Raw genomic sequence first — 21,297 nt, forward strand, 5'->3', positions numbered from 1 at the left:
AAATGCTTCACAATCATTAACAAAACATCCAAAGCAACATGCTCAAGGGAGGGTAATGATTCTTTGTTCCCTTCCCCCAACTCCCTTAATTGTAAGCTTCTGACATCCATTTATTTACTTACAGCTCCGAGCAGCAGTCACTGCCCTCCTTGGTGAACAGGCACTCTTGGCTGCCTTGGGCGCTTTCTAACAAAGGGCTATGTGGAACTACACACAGTGGGTAGAACACCCTAGCTCAATCAATCCCAGTCCCATGGTCTCTGGAGGTACAGATCTCAACAGGACTCAGAAGGGGTCTCCCCTAACTAAAAGCATTGGAAATGCACTTCTTCATAGAGCTCAATGGGGCTAAGGGCTGGAAAGGGTTTGGTACACCCTTTTCAGAGGAGGCTATAAAGAGAACCCTGATATCAGTCTGAATAACCGTAATGCAGTTTGGCCCAAACTCATAGGGTCTAACCAGAGTCACACTACCTAGGACAAGTGTTCACCCTGTTGCATGTGGTTTTCTTGATGCTTTATGATGCTCCTTGATGCTTTTTGACTTAAGCAGAGCTCCTGCTTTATAATAACCCCCTCCCTACCACCTAGAATGAGTTGAACAGTGGAGAGCAGTGAAAGAGTATGACCTTAATTCACACTGTGCCCTAGTTTCAGATTTGATGAAACCTACATATTCTTCCTTTCTCCTGGGTGCTCTCTGTGTTCTCTTGTCTTCCCACTTCAAATTGCAGGTCCTTGGTGAAGGGACACTGGCTTTTTCAACTTTTCTGACGCAGTCAAAGCTGTACCATGAGTGTCGAGAATATGTCTCTCCCATCTTTAAACAAATCATTGTTCCTAATGAGAAGAACTCAGGCAACAGAATGTGGGCTTGTGAAGTCTGGGTGGGCTCTGGAGCCAGCTGCTCTGTCACTCACCAGTTCTGTGGCTTAGGCCAGATGGACCAAAACTCTTCCAATATCGATTTTCCATGAAGTGCAAACTAATAGTATTTGCCTGATAAAGCTGCTTTCAGTGACAAAGGGAATAGTGCATCTAATGGGCCTTAGCACACACAGTGTCTGCCCAGGAAGACAGCAAGTTGTATGCCACTGCTGTGTTAGAGAAGATTTTAAGTGTTGGTTGGTGGGAGGGGCACGCCAGCTACAGCCTGTGTGAGGAAACCCATTTGAACCACCAGACTTAGTCATCTTGTTCAGAACAGTAATGGCCAGTTTGGACCAAGAGGTCAGTCACTTCATGTTAAGTCCCTCCAAAGTGGCAGGATCATAGTTCCCTATCACCTCTCTGCTAAACAACAGGCACTGATTGCTGGCAAAATTCCAGTGTCGTCAGCTTGCCAATCTCCACCTTGGCAAGGCACAAAGTAACATGCTCTGAAAATACAGGTTTAGCACTGACTAAAAGAGCTCCCCCCTTCAGCAATGTAAGGCTGAGTAATATACTCTCCTCATGATGCTAAAAGGCAACATTCATTAGTTATTTTCTTATCTCATTTGATGCCCCAAGAGGGATGGCATGTCTGATGAACCAAGAGATAAAATTGTATCATGATATCTCAACAAGATGAATTATGTGTTCCTTTCATTTGCCAGGCACTGGGCATAGCATTCATACAAAAGATCTTCAAGCCTCCCAACAACCCTGAAAGACACTGAGTCTTGAGGAAATGAAGTAACTTGCCCCAAATTGCACAGCACATAGAGATGGGGGCAGGGCTATAACTGGGCTGGCCAGCTTTGGAGCCTGCGCTCTTTCAACCCCGCCGTATACCATGCTGTTTCCTACATTTTCTGTTCACACTAGGATTCTAGAAAACAATCATAAGCTTCAGGATACCAGGATTTGGACATGTAACTAATGTAAATGAAATATTAAAAACAAAACAAAAAGCCCTAAGTTATAAGTCCAAATGTGTCACTTTGTCAAAAGTTCTCTCTTATGAAGCTTATTTAGAAAATGTGTCCTGGCTGACAGATTTTGGAAATGTCTTCAAAACCCCATCAAGGCCACATACAAAAGCCAATCCCATTATTTTAAGGTCACAATTGATTCTTTGACCAACACTAGTATCAGCTGACCCAAAATCTAACTTGATTCACTAGACTTGGTTCCAAGGAACTTTTCCCTGTTGTCAGAAGTCAAATTCACCTTCAATGGATCAGATTTTGCCACGCTGACGGATATTCCAAAACAGAAAACTCCAAAAGTGGAGTTCCAAAGCTGTTCTTAGAGCTAATGTTGTTAAAATGAGGTCAAAGCAGCTTTCTGCTCCTTGTAATCATTTTCCTTCTTGGCTCCTGGGACACAGCTCAGTCTTCTGCTTCTATGTCTCTGCTGGATACTCAAGCATTGGTGACCTTCCTTCTTCTTTTCTCTACCTTGCACTGCTCCCCCCTCCCCTTTTTAAAGAGAACTACTTCTTAAAATGTTTACATACCCAATATTATGCCCCTAGTGCTTTCATTTAAAATCTTTTATTATCACCATTTCTAACTATACAGAAAGTAGAAAAAATAATATAACAAAGCTCATGTACCCATCACCCATCTTCAGTAATCCTTATTACTTGTTTCTCTTCTACTCTTTGCCTTTATTTTTTCTGGAATATTTAAAAGTAAATCTCAAGACATCATGTCATTTTGCACTTAGACACTTCTTTATATATCTAGAAAAATAAAAAGGACATCCTCTAACATAAATACAATGCCATTGACACGTCTAACAAAATTAACAATAACTTCTTACTATCATCTAGTATATAGTCCACATTCAAATTTCCTTGGTCTTCTTTCCACACACTCCATAAACAGTCAACAGCTACTGCCAAAGCAACCTTCCACTGCCTTGCTGACAACTTGCAAGACTTTACCTCACTTTTCATTTTCTCTCCTCTGAAAAGGGCCTCAAAATGTGAAAGCAACAGGAGTGAACAAATTAGCTTAATTTTTGTAGTTTTTGACTTATTATATATTGAGAATATTTCCCTATAATAAATATTTTTTGAATACTTGACTCTTACTTGCTGCCTAATTGGCTAGCATAGACATACTCCATAATTTATGTAATTATTTTCCATTATTGGAAACTTGGTTGTTTCATTTTCACCAGTTTAAACAACTTTGTGATGACAGCCTTAACCATGCCCACGGTGTACTTTTCTACTCATCTTTCGCTGGTGGACACCTGCAGCACTTCAGCCACAGGGACAGTTTCATACTCACCACACATTGTGTTTTTCATCTACCTGCACTTTTTCTTATCCTCCAAGGGCCAACTTATCCCTGAGATGCTTACACTAATCTCTTTGGCAAAGTTAGTCATTTTGTTTCAAATGTTCCCAAAACACTTTCTACACTGGAGATTTTTTATAGTATTTATGGGTATTTTGTATTTAGTCATGAACTGGTATATCTACCACACTAAGTTGTGAGTTTCTCAACACCTCAGTATTTCATCTGTAAAATAAGGATAATAATACCAACTCCATGTGTCTGAATTTAAAAAAAGATATAAAGAACAGAAATTATGAATCATATTATCTGACAGATAATTGGAGCTTTCCTGGTTTCCTTCTTTTCCCCTAATAAGAGAAGGTATAAATGTGTCATGGACAAAACCAAAGGGGGGTAGGATCAAGGGATGGAAGTGGGAATGGCTGGGGTGGGGGGAGAGGGAGGGGGAAAATGGAGACAACTGTACTTGAACAACAATAAAAAATGTGGGAAAAAGAAAGTATAAATGTGTCAGACCTGACTTATACGCCTGGAGGCAAGGAGTTAAACTTTCCCCAGTTAAACTGAGTCTAAACTAAGTATACCAGAGATTCTGGAAAAGGAGTAAAATGGCTACAAGGTCTAGTAACCCCCAGAGACTTTACCAGTTGCAACGTTTTCTCTGTCGCACAAATCTATTTATTCTACTTACAGGTCCTTAGATAAAAGAGAAAGGAAAGATGTCATGTTGTAATCTGTAGATGGAAACTCTTGACCTCTGAATCTCTTATTCACCCTGAGCTCTTCATTATGTTGAGTGGGTCTAGAACAGGCTTAAAAATGCTCAGGGCGACTAATGGGAGAGGAAGAGGTGGAGAAAACTAAGAAAATTTTGTGGAGGAGTGAGGGTGCTCTGAAAGGTGCATTTCTATCTTTCAGGACTCACATCTTTCTAGAACTAGAAGAAACGGGTTGGCCTATGAATGTGCAGTGTTGCTGTGGAAAATAGCAACAGAGCTGTAGGCAAGAGATCTGAGTTCTGGAGCTGGTTCAGGGTATGACCATGGGCACTTCAGTTAACTGTGCTGGGCCTCAGCTGCAGAGTAAGGAGATTGAACAAAGTTGGTTCCAAGAGCTGAAGGGACAAAAATTCAAAGAGAATACAAAGGTTAAGTGACTGGCTCAGTATCACCATACTTCTAAGAAAAAACAGAAAGCAGAATTGGAAGAAATATGAAAAATGATGTAGTTCAAAAACTGTTAAAAGAATCATGATTTTTCAAGAGCTCTGATCTAGTGCTGGGAATATGGCATTTAAAAATGAATTTAAAGCTACTTGGACTATATGAAAATAATTTTCTTTTTCTGTTGTATTCCACAAAGATTGGGAAAACATTCCCAGTCCTGTGTCAACCTTAGATGAGAAAAGAATCTTTAAAGAGTCACTGATTTGTAATGGAAAACTCAGATAAATCAACTATTTATATTCTGAGATTTTTACATTTCTTTTTGTCCTTTCTCCAGAACACACAGCTAAGAAAGGCCATGATGTAAGTGTGCTTTATCAGACCTCATTGGCAGGCTGTTTATTCTGTATCTACAGCTTACCAGCTTCCCTGACCTGCAGCACTTAGCAGACAAGTAACCAAAGAAAACATTCAAGCCACAGACACAAAAGTGTGAGTTTTTGATTGGCATGGACCTGGAAAGAAACGGGCATTCAGAAAACCTAATTTTTCATCTCTGTTCCAAGGTTTATTAGCCAAAGTTATTTAAGTTTTCTGAATCTCAAGTTTATCTTGAACACAGGGCAAATAATTACCTATCTACTGAGGTATCAAGCAAAATGCACATGAAAGGTATTGTAAGCACTCACATGATAAACTGGAATAAATCTTCACTAAAGGCTCACTTTCAAGTTTCTAGATCTACACTTAAAGTTCCAACTGAAATTGAAGTGAGAAGAGCTACTGAGACCTCCTGTAAATATATACTCTGACCACTTCACTGCTTTTGTTGTGTTAATTTCTGGAAAATTTTGTCTAACTCCATGTATTCTTTAAAAAACACCATGCCTAATGAAGAATAGGTCTAATGGGGTATAAGCAAGTGTGTGTGTGACATTGTGTGTTGGGTGACAGTCTAAACTAGGTGGTGTGAGGAGTGGTTGGAGAAGCTGAGAGTGTTTCATCTGGAAAAATAAAAAATAGAGCCCTTCCCATCGGAGGACTACAATGTGGCAAGAGAAGTAGACTTGTTTGATTAAGCTCTGGAGGCAGAAGCAGGATGAATGAATGAAGTTCCTGGGAGCTGGATTTCAATGTACAAGGAAGCACTTTCAGACACTTAGAACAGTGTCACAACAGAGCAGGTGATCACAGAAGATGCTGAATGTCTGGTAGGTGGGGGATGGATGAGATGACTATGACACTACCTTCTACACTTGATTATTAGATTTTTCTCTTTCTGTAACTTTGACATTCTTTTAGGACTCAGAATCCTTTGGAATACAAACCCGAATCACACACTCTCAAGTTTCATTTCCTTCTCTGAAGAGCTTACCCATGCCTTCCCTACAAGGAAAAACACCATTAAGAGAATGTTTCAATGACTTTTACTGAAAATGGAAGAAAAAGATAAAGGTGGCCATTGCTAAATTAGGTTATCTGGTTGTCAGTGTATCTGTTTTTAGCCATCAGATGGCTTTACTGCAGCTGGCTGAATTTAGTGGCTTCAAATGTGGGTGACTAGGGCAATAAAAGGAAACAAACTTTTTATTATTTTTTTTATTTTAAGAGAAACCAAATAAAATACTCCCCAGAATTTTTTCCCAAATGTGGCCATGCAAGCACAACCTGGCTGGTTTGCAACTGAGCACTGTTAACATCTATTTATAGCCAGTATTTTCATAGATGAATCACATTTGCCATGAGACAGTTAATATTAAGGGCTCAACCAGCTCTGCTGAGAACTCAACAATCTTACTACATCTCTTTCCATTCCCCTTCTAGGGAACTAAGTTATAGATTAATGGTTCCACAAAGAGAGAGGGGGGAATCCAAGTGGAAATGTAAAGCTAGCAGACAGTCTGCTCCCTAAATTCAGCAAAGTATGGGATGTTAAACACATTCAACTTAAGGCCTTGAGCCCTTCCAGTTCTGTCCCTGGTGAGGAGTGACGTACACTTAGCATAGACTGGCTCTGCATCATGTAGCCATCTTGCCATAAAAACAATTCACCCCCCAAATCTCGTACCAAACCAAGTTTAAACAACACTGCTTTATAAAATCTCACGTGGATTAAAAACAAAACAAAACAAAACAAAACAGGACTAATGATTGTTAAAGGTGTCAAATAAAAAGGAGGAGTGTAGTGGGTGTTCAGCTCATTTTAGGCACGCGAGGGTGTATGTGGGAAGGTTGGGATGAGGAAGAACAGAAGGTCAGGGCATACACGATCAAAGGTTTTCAAAATTCAGTGGCATTACCTGGAGGCTTCTATTAGGTTTTGGGGATCTAGTCCACTTCCCGCCAGCACCTGTGCGTGTGCTCTCTCTCACGCGCGCTCTCTGAACTTTGCGCAGGCACCAGGGCTGCCACCCGGACAGTGATATTCATTTCTTTCTTTGGTATTTCCTACCAGAGTCACCACCCTTAATTCACCTTTAGCAAGCTCTTTTAAGCTAAAACTCTTTAATATTAAATAAGATAATACACACAAAGCACTGAAAACAGTGTCTGGTATGTGGTAAGAGAAGTAGCTACTTTTATTATTAGATTCTCAGCACCATTTTTCTAAATTTCTCGTCAGTGGTTCACATATGAATCATTTTTACCATGAGGCAGTTCCTACTCAGAGCCAACCAGCTCCGCTAAGGACTGCATGATTCATTCATTCAATGAATTCCTACTGAGGTCCAACTCTGTCAGGTGCCATGGATATAAATATGAACAACAGGGGCCCTGTGCTCACAGAGTGTGAACACTAAATCCATTACCAGGTACTGTTATCTCCATTTTATACCGGAAGGCTCAGGGAGGTTTAGGAACTTGTCCAAGGCCACAGAGCTAATATACTGGACCCCCAATTTAAGCGCAGTTCCACCCGATTTCACAATCTCACACTCTTTCCATTATGCTAGCCCTCTTGTTACCCCCAAGATGCCAGCAACGTGATGGAGAAAATCACATTAAAGAGTAACAATCCATTCAAATAGGTTCCTGTCCATAAATAATATATAAAAACAAAACACCTTCACTGAATGGACAGATTATTGAAAGGGCCAGTGAGTGGTGAATTTATGTTATTCAGATCTGTGTGTGATTCTGGGGACCCAGAATTACCTGTACCCCATCAGTAAATGGGAGAGTAGTCCAGATATGAAAACGAGCTAGTGGAAATTGCCGAACACGATACTTGACATAGACGTTTGTAAAGTGTTTGTGTTTCACACGTGTCTGTTGATAATAACGTTGGATCAGGATTTTCCCTTTGCTATGTCTGCCTTCTTACAAGACCCTAAGTAGATATGGTGTAATGATTTGCTGGACTCCGGAGCCAGACCGCCCAAGGGAGGACCCGGCTTTGCCATTTTCTAGCAGTATGACCTTCGTCAAGTTACTTAATAGCTACAAGGCTCAGTTTCCTCCTCTGTAAAGTGAGGATAAATAAATAACAGTGTTTTTGAAGACTAAATGAATTATTCAAAGGAAAGCATTTAGAAATGGACTATGTTGGTAAGTGCTGAATACATGAAAGCTGTCATTATTATTATTATTATTTTTCTTCTTGAGTCAGAGTAATCAGGCTACCTCAATATCACATAGTAAATGATCAGACCAAAAAACATCTTTTTTCTTTGAGGCCTTTTGAAGTTCCTTTATATAAACAAAATATCCTCCTTTCCACCATTTGAACAGGAAAATAAACATGTACATGGAGACTAAATTATGTGTAAACAGCACCCAATTATGTAGAATAAGCAATTTTTGATATGTAAGGTTGATAAAGAATGATTAAGAAAATTTAACTTTTATAGGAAAGATTGGCTGGTGCGGGTGTGTGTTGAGGGAAGGCAGTAGGTAGAACAGGCTGCTATTTACATTTAGCCAATTCCTGTTAACTAAATTAGGTAAATAATTGCAATTTCTCCACTAGTCCTTCTCCAGTATGGACACATCCTAACCAAGACCCACCACAATTTCAACCAGCTTAAACCCAAGAAAAACTGACTGAGGTCACCACATAGAAAAACAAAGCAGAATCTGCTTCTCAGGGCCAACTGCACTGTATTTGTATCCATAGAGACTAGACAACAGAGAATCACAGGATTCTAAAGTGGGAAGTACCAGGACCTTAGAGATCATTCAGTCCCAGGCCCAAACCCTGCAGTTCGGGGATCTGTAAGGGATGAGGAACAGAGTAGAGGTCAGTGGAAAGAACCCTGAACCTTTTTCAATTATAAATGACCTCGTGGGGTCAGCTTAACCTAATATCCGCATTTTATAAGTGACAACCCGGAGCCTGACGAATTAAATGAAGAGTGGGGATCAGAAGCAAGGTTTCCTGAGTCCCAGTTTATCGCTCTTTGACATTCCTGAAGGCTGCCATTCTACGGCTATGCAGTCACTGGTAAAAAACACACTAGGCTGTGTTAAACTGACAACTAAGCAGTTTTTCTCCTTGCAAAACCATCAGGCATTATGTCACTGCCGGCACTTTATGAAAGGAGTAAGGTGTTATTATTTGGTTTAAACAAAAGCAAGTTTCCATTCCATTTTTTTTTTTTTGGTAACCTGAAAATCTCAAACCACTGTTGCTATTACAAAATTTTTCTTTTCCTATGCACCTCTGGGCAAAGCACAGATGTATTAAAAATTTGCCAAGAGAAACAATGAAGTAACTGATAATACAAAGCATGAGTGTCATGAAATTCATGTCTTTGTTTTCTTCCTCTAGATACGTAATTACTTCTTATTACTGATCATTTTGTGGTTGTTGGCAGAAGGGCCAGGAAACCCCACCACTGTAAATATGCAGAGACACACCTACTCATAGATCAGAGGTCTGCACATGATAGGTCTGTTCACAAATCCAATGTGCGTGCCAACAAGAGTGTTCATACTACTATCCCAGTAATCCGAAAAGGATTGGTGGTCTCAGACAAACTCTAATCAATTTAAAAGGAATAAACACACTATAAAAATACTTCGGGTCATTCCTTTTTAAATCACTTACCCACTGGATAAGCGAATCCAGCTGAAGTCTCCTAGCCCAAGTAGCTGACAGCCAGATATGTGAGTGAGCCCACCTTAGACCAACCAGCCCAGCTGAGCTGCCAGATAACAGAAGCTACAGAGGGACTCAGGATTTTGAGTCATTGTTGTTTAGGCTCTACCTAAGTTTTGGGGTAGGCCACAAAGTAGAAGGAGCACACCAGTCACCTTGCTAAATACTCATCACGTATGATGCACCAGGTCAGATACCCCCTAAGAGATACAAATGAAGATTAATAATATTGACTAGAAGACTAAATAGACCTGTCCTTCCTATGCAAACATATCTACAACTAAAGTGGCATGTAATACTTCCTTGTTTTAAATATATCTAGTCTACGTTAAAGACCTTCCATTATTCCTACAAGCCAACCGAGGGTCTTTCCGGAGCGTTCAAGATAATCCAGTGGGGTGAGAGAAAAATAATCAAATAACTTATTATTTTTAATTAATATTTTTCCCTTTGATTCTTCAAATGTTTTCATAAGATACATTATATACATAGTCTCATATAGTACACATCATATATTGTATATGATAGTTTATTAACATAATTTATAAATACATAAACACATACATTGTAGGGTTTTCTACGTACAAGGTCTGTCTGGAAAAAGTCCAGCCATTGTTAATATAACGAGAATGGTTTGCACAACTTCAATGAAACCTGGCAGCCAAGGAGTGTGGATAGGAATGCACATGTGTGAACAATGACAACTTCACTGTATTAGGCAGTGGGGGTGGTAGAAGCTATTGAGTGAGCATGTGTACTGTGTGGCTGTCACATTCAAAGTGACTGAGCAAGTAGAGCCACGAACCTGCATCAAATTTTGCGTTAAGCTTGAACATTCCTCCACGAAACTGTTCAGATGATTCAGAAGGCTGCAGCTACAGGCAAATGGTGATTGCAGCTTCATCACGACAATGCGCCCACTCATGCATCACGTTTCCTGCAGTGGTTTTGGCAAAACATCAAATCTCCCAGGTGACTCAGGCCCCCTACAACCCAGATTTGGTGCCCTGTGACTTCTGGCTTTTCCCAAAACTAAAATCACCTTTGAAAGGCAAGAGATTTCAGACCGTTGATGAGATTCAGGAAAATATGATTGGGCAACTGAGGGCGATTGGCCATGTGGGGTGCCAAGATGCCTACTTTGAAGGGGACTGAGGTATCATTGTCATCTGTGCAATGTTTCTTGTATCTTCTTCAATAAATGTCTCTCTTTATCATAGTGCATAGCTGGACAATTTCTGGACAGACCACATATATCTGCCACACATCCTCAACTTTCCACCCTTTACAGAAATATACCTCTTCTATGCCTTCACTTTTCTCAGATAAATGACTTTTTCTGTAGCTACCTAGGGAAGAATCAGTGATAGCTACTGTCGCAGATCACTGTTCATCTGTACTGTTGATAAACAGTCACTGCAGAAGGCTTTACACTCTTTTCAGACAAGGAATCTGCAACCATTTGTCTTTGGCAATATAGCATAATGGCATTGCGGCTTCTGCAGCCAGGTTGCCTGGATCCAAATCCCAGTTTTACCCTTATTAGTTGTGCAACCTTCAGTAAGTTATCTGTGCTCCCACTTCTTTGATATAAATGGAGATAACATTTCCTACGTCATAGGGTTGTTGTGAGACTAGAATGAGTTAATACATGTCAAATGTTTAGAAGAATGCCTGGCACCATAGTAAGTGCTCATAAGTATCAGCTATCCTCCTCATTACCACCCCCCACCATCAACCCCCCCACCACCATTTTTCTATCTCCAATGTTTAATACACTAAATGTTAGATGGAGGGAAGCGAGAAGAGCATGAGTTGCAGAACAAATACAGTATGTGACTTGTTAAAAATTTTGAAAGTGACTGTTTTAAATTTCTCCAGGATAATATAACTTCAAGGCAAAGTGGCTCACTAGTATCAGCTGACAGTTGGTGTGTTACTGACAAATAAAACATGTAAATAATAAGCATATAAGACAATAAAAACCTTTGAGTTCTGCTTTTACAGCCTGATAACGGTGAGGCTATAAAGCAATTCTCAGCCGAAATTTATTACTGGGGATTTTTTCCTTAAGCACTGTTTTTTTTAACTGTAACTTCTCCCCTGGTGGAAATCATCAGACACAGGTTTACAGCATATCCACATGTAGTATTTTGATTTTTGTGGATTTCTTATAAGATTCAGGCTCACAACCACCCTTGCTAGAGGAAAGGCAGAGTGGCAGAAATTGTTATATATCATAGGCAAAGGGGTCATAGATAGCTCCCTCTCCCTCACTTCACAGACCAGGATGCTGGGATCAGAGAGGGTCGACGTCTTAACTAAGTCCCACAGCTGATAATTCTTCTCCTTTGACTTCTGTCTAGTTCAGTGCATTTCTCATGACCAGTTTTAGAAACTACTTCCATAAACCTTTTGAGTAAGAGTGTGTCATTTGTATTAAGAAAAGCAAGAAAGCCACACCATAAATCAACAACCTAGTGCATGACACACAGTGGGTTCCTTATATGCTTGCTGCAGGATAAATTGAGGGACGAACGGAGGCTTAGCTGGCTGGCTGTGAAGTCCTCAAGACCCGACCCTCAGGTCTCCCAAGTGGTGCCAGCAAACTGAGGCTGGTAAGAAGAATCACTTCTTAAATAGCAAAAACACAAAGTCATTTTTCTCCTGTAATCATGCTTCACATCTCATTTAATAAAAGAGATAATTAAATAAACTTGCTTCTCTCCTTGAGTTTTTCCCTGAACTACAAAGGGAACATAGATTCATTCTATATGATTTAACAATAAAAATAAATTAATAATAGATACTCGCCGTTGAGTGCTAATTTTGTACCGGTGATATTGCACATAGTATGTTTTGACATGTGTTGACATTTAATTCTCACAGCAACTTTAGGTTACAAACATACTATTATCATCTTCATTTGACAGATGAGAAAACTGATGCACAGAAGATTAACTAACTTGCCTAAAGTTTTATAGCCAATAACTAATGGAGTAAGTATTTGAACTCAGGCAGTATGGTTCTTGAGTGCATGGTTTTTAACCACTCTTTTATCATGTCACTGTTCAAGTTTTAGTTTCCAGTACAAATTATTATTATTATTTATTTATTTTATTTTTAGACTGAAGGGAAGGGAGGGAGAAAGAAAGGGAGAGAAATATCAATGTGTGATTGCTTCTTATGTGCCCCCCGCCCAGGACCTGGCCTGCAACCCAGGCATGTGTCCTGACTGGGAATTGAACCAGCAACCCTTTGGTTTGTAGGCTGGCGCTCAATTCACTGAGCCAAACCAGCCCGGGCTCCAGTACAAATTATTTTTTAAAATGTTAAAGATTTATAAATTTGACTAAATTAAAATTTAAAACTTCAATGTGGCTCAGTTGGTTGGAGTGTTGTCCCATAAACCAAAAGATGGCAGGTTAAATTCCTGGTCAGGGCACACGCCAAGGTTCTGGGCTTGGTCCCCAGTCCAGCCACATAGAGGAGAAAACTGATCGATGTTTCTCTCACATTGATGTTTCTCTCTCTCTCTCTCTCTCTCTCTCTCTGGAAACAATAAATATATCCTCAGTGAGGATTTAAAAAATAAACAAAAACTATACCATAATAGACACAGTGAAGTGAAAATGCAAGATGCAGACTATAAAATAGCAAAACATTTAATCAACAAAACAGTAATTTATAGAATATGTAATTAATTCTTACAAATCCATAAGAAAAAGACAACCAATACAAAAGAAAAAGGGGCAAAGACCATGAAAACAAGCAACTTACAAAGAAACCTAAATGGCCTCTCAACACAGAAAAGGATGCCAACCTCACTAATAATTACAGGGTAAAAATTAAAAATTTCATTTATCAAATTGGAAAAAATTATAAATTCATTAATAGAAAGTGGTGCTGAAGATATGGAGCAATGAGAACCCCTACTCTGCTGTAAATGGGCACTCCATTTAGGAGAGCAATAACCCCTAGTAATGTTGAGAACACACATACTCTACATTCCAGAAGTTCTATTCCTGTGTCCAAAGAATATTCCCTAGAGAACTGAGCAGAAGAAAAAATATGTACAAGAATGTTCATAGCAACAGTTTTCTAATACTGAAAAAATGTAAACTATTTAAATTTCCATCAAGAGTAAAATGGGTAAGTAAATTCTGGACTAGTTATATAATGAAATACTATATAGCTATCAAAATACATAAACTAAAGTAAGATGGAACAAGGAAGAATACAGGATGTAAAAGCATGTTTTAGAAAGATACATTCAACATGCTATTTATACAAGGTTTAGAAATATGCAAAGCAATACTATACATTATTCAGCAAGATATATACATATTTTAAAAAGTGTAAAACATACATGGGGATGAAACATGCCAAATTAAAGATGGTTATTTCTGAGGTGGGAAGGATAGAGAGCATGTTAAAGAAGAGATACATAGGGGCTTCAACTGCATCTCTAATATTTTACTTAAACCATGTTTTCCAGTATATACAGTAAATAAAGATTTTATGAATTTGTATGGTAGCATGTAGTGGTTCATTATATTTTCCATAATTTTTGTATGCTTGAGTTTTTTCATATTTTAAAAGAAATATTATTACAAACTAAAGCAAAGCATTACTGATAGTTTCATGATTTGTAGGGATGACTAAAATTAATAACCAGTACATTATTAAAGCAGACTATGAGCTCAATTGATATAATCTCTTTTCATTAGAAACATCAAAGGTAGGCCAATTTTTCTTGCTGTTATAAATTAATTTGGATAATTATATAGTCAGATGTGGGTTTAATGTGTCCCTCAAATAATAACTTATTTTATATTGTTTCTATAACGATCAGCTACTGTAGGTGGTAGTGTCCATATTTTAGAGATGAGGGTCCTAAATACAACTTTTTGACTTATCCAAGGATAGATCTGAAATTTTAAGGGAAGTTCAGAGATACAGCTAGGAACCAAGCCTTAATTCCTTTAATATCAGACTTTGTCATCACAACAAAACAACCCAAAGTATTTCGTAGCAGTAATTCTGATACTTCTATCTTAATGGCACCCTGAGGTTGATTGTTTGGTAGATGAACTTCAAGTACTGTTTACCCAAGGACATGGTGGCCTTAATCAAACCAGACACATTTTTTTAAATGTTGATTTTAAAAACAAAGATGTAAATAAGTGTGTGATTTGTGAATTTGATAATGCTGTTCTCTGCTGTAAATACAAGACTGCAGACTTGTTAGAGCAGTAATAGGTGCCTTTATTAAAAATTCTACTTCTATTAAGAGTCACAAATTGTCTTCCTTCCTTCCAGTCCTTAAAAGAATGCGTTCCAGAAGCAGTGACACAGAGGGCTCAGCCCTAAAGCAATTTCCAAGACATAGTAAAGACCACAGTTTCCAAGGGCCTGAAGACATGAAGCAGAGGCAACGAGACAAAGACCCCACCAGTGAGTCGGATGCAATTCTACATCCTACTTCACATAGTGGTAATGGCCACCAAGGAGAAGACCTCTCAAGGGATGACCTATTACTTCTTCTAAGCATTCTGGAGGGAGAACTGCAGGTCAGCTGAGTTCAAATTATCTACACCATGCTTTAAGGGGAAAGTTGCTTGTGAATTTGTTGTGTTTGCTGCCACAGAAATATATATCTATGGTTCATCCTGTGTATGCATGAAAGAAAGTATAAGTACACATACACCGAATTCTCTTCTGCCAACTTGAAGGGAAATCAATCACATCTAAAAGGGCTGCTGTATGACATGCGATTGGCATGCACGTTGTGAAAGGTCATATCCTCTGCCCATGCTGCTCACAAGATTCAGTGCATAGGCAGGTATGGGTAACAATAATTCCAGATGACTTCTGGATTGGTTTAAAAAACAATAGGTGCTTTTGTACCCAAGGTGAACTGGCTCTTAAGACCTGCCCTGGCATCGTTAACCTACATAAAAACCCCCAAACAGCTGCTACACATATAGGAGACTCTTATTTCCTACCCTGAAAAAGCAAATGCCAGGCCATTGAGGGGTATCATATTATCTGCTTGTTAAACATAATAAAAAATGTAGAGCTTTTCAATGTTGTATAGTGATCACTTTAAAAAATACTATTAATGTGTAATTATATTGTAAGTAGGATGAAGGGACATAGTTTTGCTACCTTTTCTAAAAGGTGCTATAACTAAATATAATTTGTTTATATTTGAAAGAGAAATAAAAAAACACTCAACTCTATTAAATCACTTTCAGAGACTGCTGGTAGATAAAGCAGCTTTCTGAAATGCCTTTTGTTGCTACAGGCTCGAGATGAAGTCATAGGCATTTTAAAGGCTGAAAAAATGGACTTGGCTTTGCTGGAAGCTCAGTATGGATTTGTCACTCCAAAAAAGGTGTTAGAGGCTCTTCAGCGAGATGCTTTTCAAGCAAAATCTGCCCCTTGGCAGGAGGACATCTATGAGAAACCAATGAATGAGGTATGTATAACGTTAGGGCTGTGCACCTGGGAGGTGGAAGTTCACCAGCTAGCCAAGCACTAGGCCTGGCAGTTGAACATGACATATAACTCCTTCTTGATTAAAGTTGTACATTCTAAGACATTTAAAATCTACCCAAGGTAGATAAATATCATGTTCTACAGGAAAGAAAATGAGAATAAATCATGGACAGGATGTTTTCACTAGGTCTGCTTCTTCACATCAGACTGGAATCTAACAGATGCCAGAGAATCTCTCTCGCTCCTTCTCTTCTGTCTCTCTCTCACACCACACACACACACACACACACACACACACACACGCACGCACGCACACACATGGAGGTCTGAACTCTTTTAGGGGACTCGAATGCTATTCAGGTTACAATAAAAGCCAGACAAAGTTCAATCATAGAGGTTGGTTTCTTTGAAAACACTGAAGTATTATGCCATAGAAATTTTGAGCATGAATAGAAATGATATGAAGATCTGTCCAAGAAATAGAGTTTTAGAAAGCATGTATTTTAGATGAGTGGATATCTTCCTTTCCCTTCAGAAGTTTAATGACAACAAAGACTTCTCCTGTCCCATATGTGCTCAGCAATGACGACAGCAAAGAGGAGCAGTCCCGAAATGGCCACCACTGCACAAAGTTGCTCTACTGCTTGCTCTTTTACTTGCTGACACTTCTAAAACTCTTTGGCATCCTTCTTTTATTCTTCTATTTTCCTCTGAGACCTCAATGGAAAATTTCATAATTTTTCATTTTTATAAAAAGGAAACAACTAGGAGCATGAGTTAAGACTGGAGAGAATGAAAGCAAGTTTTGGACAAATTTCCCCCACATAAGCTCTGGCAACCTACCTCAGGACTGACCTCCAATGTCCTTGCTATTCTCGTCTTGGGTGCCTCATGAGAGAAGACTACTGTCTTGCCAAATTGTGAAGGAGTTTGGTCATATGGATCTGCTTCTGAGTGGTGAGCATGAGACCACCCAACGTCTGTTAACTTGTGCTTTAATCCAAATTTTAAACAGAGGAACTGAAGCTGCAAGTCAATAGTGTTGAAACTGTATCCTGGCTCCCAACATAGTGACTGTGAAGCAGCATTAGGCATGAATTCCCCAACCCATATGAGCACAAATGCAAATTAATGATACTGAGCATATCCTGACAAAACTCCACGAATGACACAACCCCTCAACACTTCAATGTGAAATGAAACAAAATGTTTCCAAACTTATGCTGAAATCGGTAGGAAAAAGTTGTTACAAAATAATTCTACTGCACACATGCAAAATTGGAAATACCCTGATCCTCTACAAATGCTTGTCCCTGAAAGTTATCCATAGCTTTACAAATCCAACCTTCTTTTATTACTCCCTCAACAGATACCCCTACATACACACACACCTCACATTCCCACCTCCATGATTTGCCCACTTTCTTCTCTTGCCTTCTGCTTTCCCCTTGTAGATCTACCTCTCCTCAGCTATCAGTCTACCGAATTCCTGGATGCCCACAGAATGCTACCTACCCAACAACCCAGTTGTCTACCCTCTTCCTGTATCTGATGGGAAGGAATAGGTGAAGAGGAAGATATCCAGAGAATAAACAGCTAAGCAGAATTCCCTAGATAGGGTTGAAGAAAACAGAAGGCAGTGTTTCCACTAAGACTACACCCTAGCTACATCAGAATAAGGATCTGCATGCTAAAGAAAAAAAATAACCTTTTTCTTTCTCCCATTGTGGGGTATAAACTCCCACTTTTTATTTTCTTCACAATGTTCTTCTGGAAAAATGTAAAAATCTTAGACATGTCTAGGGTAAACTACAATGAATTTATCTATTCTTAAGGCAAAATAAAAGAACAAACTGTTCTCAGTTACATCACATGAAGGAAACACTGACTTAAGATAAAAAACGGATGGAGGCAGAGGAGCTAGAAGAAAGGAAGATAACAGGGAAGGGGGTAGCTGGGTTGTCAAGAGGGAGGGAGACCCAAGAACTCAGAGTCCACACAGATTTAACCTCCTATTGCTTTCCAACCTAGGGTTCCATACAAGAAGTTACCTTTAAAAAAATATTTGAGATAATGGCCTAACATATTCTCAGTTCTTCCAAAAAAGATACTAAGAAAAATATAAGCACATAAAAGAATCTGCATACGTTATTAGCATTACCCTATGGCAATCTTTAGAATGCCTGCTTTAAACAAAGTGTAATTTAGATTTTAAATCTCATTTTATTCATTTATTTAATATTTATTGAAGAGCTGGTGTATGAAAATAGATGTGGTTCTTGTATTCGGGGTGTTTAATGTCTGAGAGAGTGACAAACAATGTGATCACACAAGCGTACAGTTACACATACACTAATTTCTGTGGTTAAAACCAAGAAGCACCGTGAGAGAGTGTAGCGGGGGATCGGATTTAGATGGACGAGTCAGGAAAGCCCAGATCCAGAGAACGAGCAGGCGCTAATCAGGCAGAACACGAAGGAATTCCATTTCCAGCAACATTGTGAACTATATGTTCAGTGAAATTATAACACCAAAAATACATAAAAACAAAAATGTTAGATAAACTAACATTCTTCAATGTATGTATGAGCTGATGTGGAAGCAAGAGAAATTCTGAAGCTAGGGACTAAATGGGAAATTTATGTAGACTAGCTCCTGGCTCCATTATTTTGAATCTTTCTCCTCTCAATCCACAAACTTCTATTGCTGGGAACCAAAGGACACATCCATTTTGGAGTATAGTCTTTGGCCTTCCACTTTTATTTAACAATGGCTGGGTGAGCTGGCACAGTAGCCAATAAAAGCATTTTTGGAAGCCTTTCGTACACTGAGATTGTTAGCAGTAACTTGCCTATACATGGAAGTTACTGTGAGACCAAGTGAACTTCTCTTTAGCAGGACCGCACAAATGCTCACAGCCTCTCCAAAACTACCTGACATGAAATCAAATATGATGGTGGGTAAGTGAAAATAAAAGGAAAGACAGAGCTCTTAACTGATTATAATTAAAATGTATTATTTTTGAAATTTTACAAAATATATGATTAGGTGAACACACTGCTGGGGCCCTGGCAGGGCCTTGGAAATACCCGTACAAGTGAAGGGCCCTAAAACCTAAGCTGCATGCATGGTAAATCCTCCTCCTCTCTCTCTCTTTGTGTGTGGGCACATGTGTACGTTTTTAGAAAGGAAGACTTGACTATGTTTGTAGTCATGCTTTGAAGAGACAGAGGTGGGGTCAAAGATATAGGAAAGAGACATTCATAGACAAAACAAGGGCTGGAAGAAGACAAAAAAGGGGTGGAGCAAAGAAGTTCATACAAGTGAGGTGATTAAGAATGTAGAAGAACATAGGTAAGTTAAGAGAAGCAGAGCTAGAAGAAAAAAAGAGCATGTATACTTGATAGTCTATTCAGTTAAATAGGAGATAAAATCAAGAAGGTAATGATGTGCTCAGATCTAGTATTGAGAGAGAATAGCATGGGCTTCAAATAGGCTTGAGGAAAGAGAAAGGCTGTTGTTGACCAGGCATAGGGAAAGAGTCACTTGGAAGGTCCAGCTAAATCTGAAAATCACCCAGAATGCTACCAAGATTGAAGGTGGGAAGGGGAATTGTAGAGGGAGTGACCTGAAGCTCAGTAGATGACCAAGACAAGAATGAGAGAAGACTACCACTATTAAGAGTGACGATGAAAACAAGGAAGAGCTTTCAGAAGGGTCTGGCAGTGGTAGAGGGGAGCCGTGTGAATCATGAAGTCATTTCCAGATTCTGAGATACTGAGACAATTAGAATGATCAGTCTCTATATAATAGAGATTCTAGTGTTATTCACGAAGAGCAGTCTTCAATAAAGACAAGGAAGAAGGGATATTTTATAAATAGTATAGCTGGTTACCTTTGATCTACTAACATGGCCAATTTCTCTGTTCTGTGGATGAGCTTTATTGAAAAGGGCAATCTTCAAAGAGCCAATGAAAAAGAACACACAGAACCAAAGCCATAGCACAGAAAGAATTCAAACCTAACATCAGGGTGGTCTGTGACTCTGGAGGTGTTAAAACAAAGGTCATTATTCATTTTAAAACATATATAAGCAGCTGAAATCAAAAAGATGGAAAACCTCTCTGTTCTTCATTCTGTCTAACCATGGAAGAATCACCAGAAATCCAACCTAATGAAACACGTTGTGCTTCTTTCATCCTAGTCAAGGAGTTAACTTGTATTAGGGGCTGGGAAGAGAACACCAGGGAGGTTAAAATGATAAGCAGGAACATTAAGGAGCCATCTTTTCAATCTTTCTGCCCCTGACACTCCCTGAAATGCTTGACCGTTCTTCCTGTTTTCTTTCCCAGGCTTCACTCAGTCTGTAAGTGGGGAGAGATATATAGGGGACAGTTGTTCTCTGATAGTCCCTTAGTACTTAATGATACAGCACCTTACACTGTTCCTAACTGTTTTCGTGTGTATCTTATCTTCCTGGTGAAAGTATAAGCACTGAGACTTCAAACTTCTCTTTTATTCCCCATGGCAACTATCATAACACTGAGTCCACAGAGCATAACAGACACAATAAATACTTGTTGCTTTGGGAAAACTGTGATGCAGGAAGTGATCTTAAAAATCACATCCGACCATTTAATTCATAAATGAGAAATCTGAAACACAGAATGGTTAAGTGACTTGGTCAAGCTCACACACAGGTGGTGAGAAGTGAAATGAGTTCAGGGAGGCTCACTGGATCTGTCAGGAATGAAGAAGAGACTGAACTGAGAACCACCGATATATTTTCTAAAAGGCATTCTGGGCAAGGAGAAATGAAGGCACAGAAAAAACTTCAGATATACACTAAGACATCTCTAGAATCAGTAAATGTTTCTCTGGGAGCTTTCCCTTTGCTAGAATACTATTCAATATCTTTGCAATTGCCACTGTTGCACGAAGTTACCAAACAGCAGCATGAAGTAAGTTCAAGTCATCTTCCCAGAGTCATGGAATGTGATAGAAGGAAAACTCAGAGAATCAGGCATTTCACTGATACGAAGGAACAAACAATTCTACCCAGGAGTAATCAGAGAAAGCTACAAAAAAGGAACTGGAAAGTTTTGAGTGGAAGGGTAAAAACATGTCCAGGTTTCAGCACCAGAAAAAGCAGTCTTGAATCACCATGGTATGTTGTAAGAACTTCCTGAAGTCTGGTGGGTGAGAAAAATGTGAAGGTACGCAGTGAGAATGCGGAAGTGTCAGGAGACCAGCGGGGAAAACAACTTTTGGCTCTGGACCGGAGAGT

The 21,297-nt window shown here is 39.2% G+C and overlaps 2 protein-coding genes across 7 annotated transcripts in view; one reads left to right on the plus strand and one right to left on the minus strand.

Moving 5' to 3' along the window:
- CMSS1 (cms1 ribosomal small subunit homolog) overlaps nucleotides 1-21,297 on the minus strand; it is a 379,939-nt gene that overhangs the window by 238,096 nt on the left and 120,546 nt on the right. The gene's annotated exons all lie outside the window — the stretch shown is intronic.
- Nucleotides 1-21,297, plus strand: part of FILIP1L (filamin A interacting protein 1 like) — a 310,336-nt gene that overhangs the window by 169,761 nt on the left and 119,278 nt on the right. For both annotated transcript variants that reach the window (XM_045193525.3, XM_045193524.3), the window contains exons 2-3: nucleotides 14,829-15,079; nucleotides 15,817-15,990. In XM_045193525.3, the coding sequence (XP_045049460.2) occupies nucleotides 14,840-15,079; nucleotides 15,817-15,990 (414 nt within the window). In that variant the 5' untranslated portion in view covers nucleotides 14,829-14,839. The remainder of the gene's footprint in view (nucleotides 1-14,828; nucleotides 15,080-15,816; nucleotides 15,991-21,297) is intronic.

The sequence above is a fragment of the Desmodus rotundus genome, chromosome 2, assembly GCF_022682495.2.
Source record: "Desmodus rotundus isolate HL8 chromosome 2, HLdesRot8A.1, whole genome shotgun sequence".
NCBI lineage: Eukaryota > Metazoa > Chordata > Mammalia > Chiroptera > Phyllostomidae > Desmodus > Desmodus rotundus.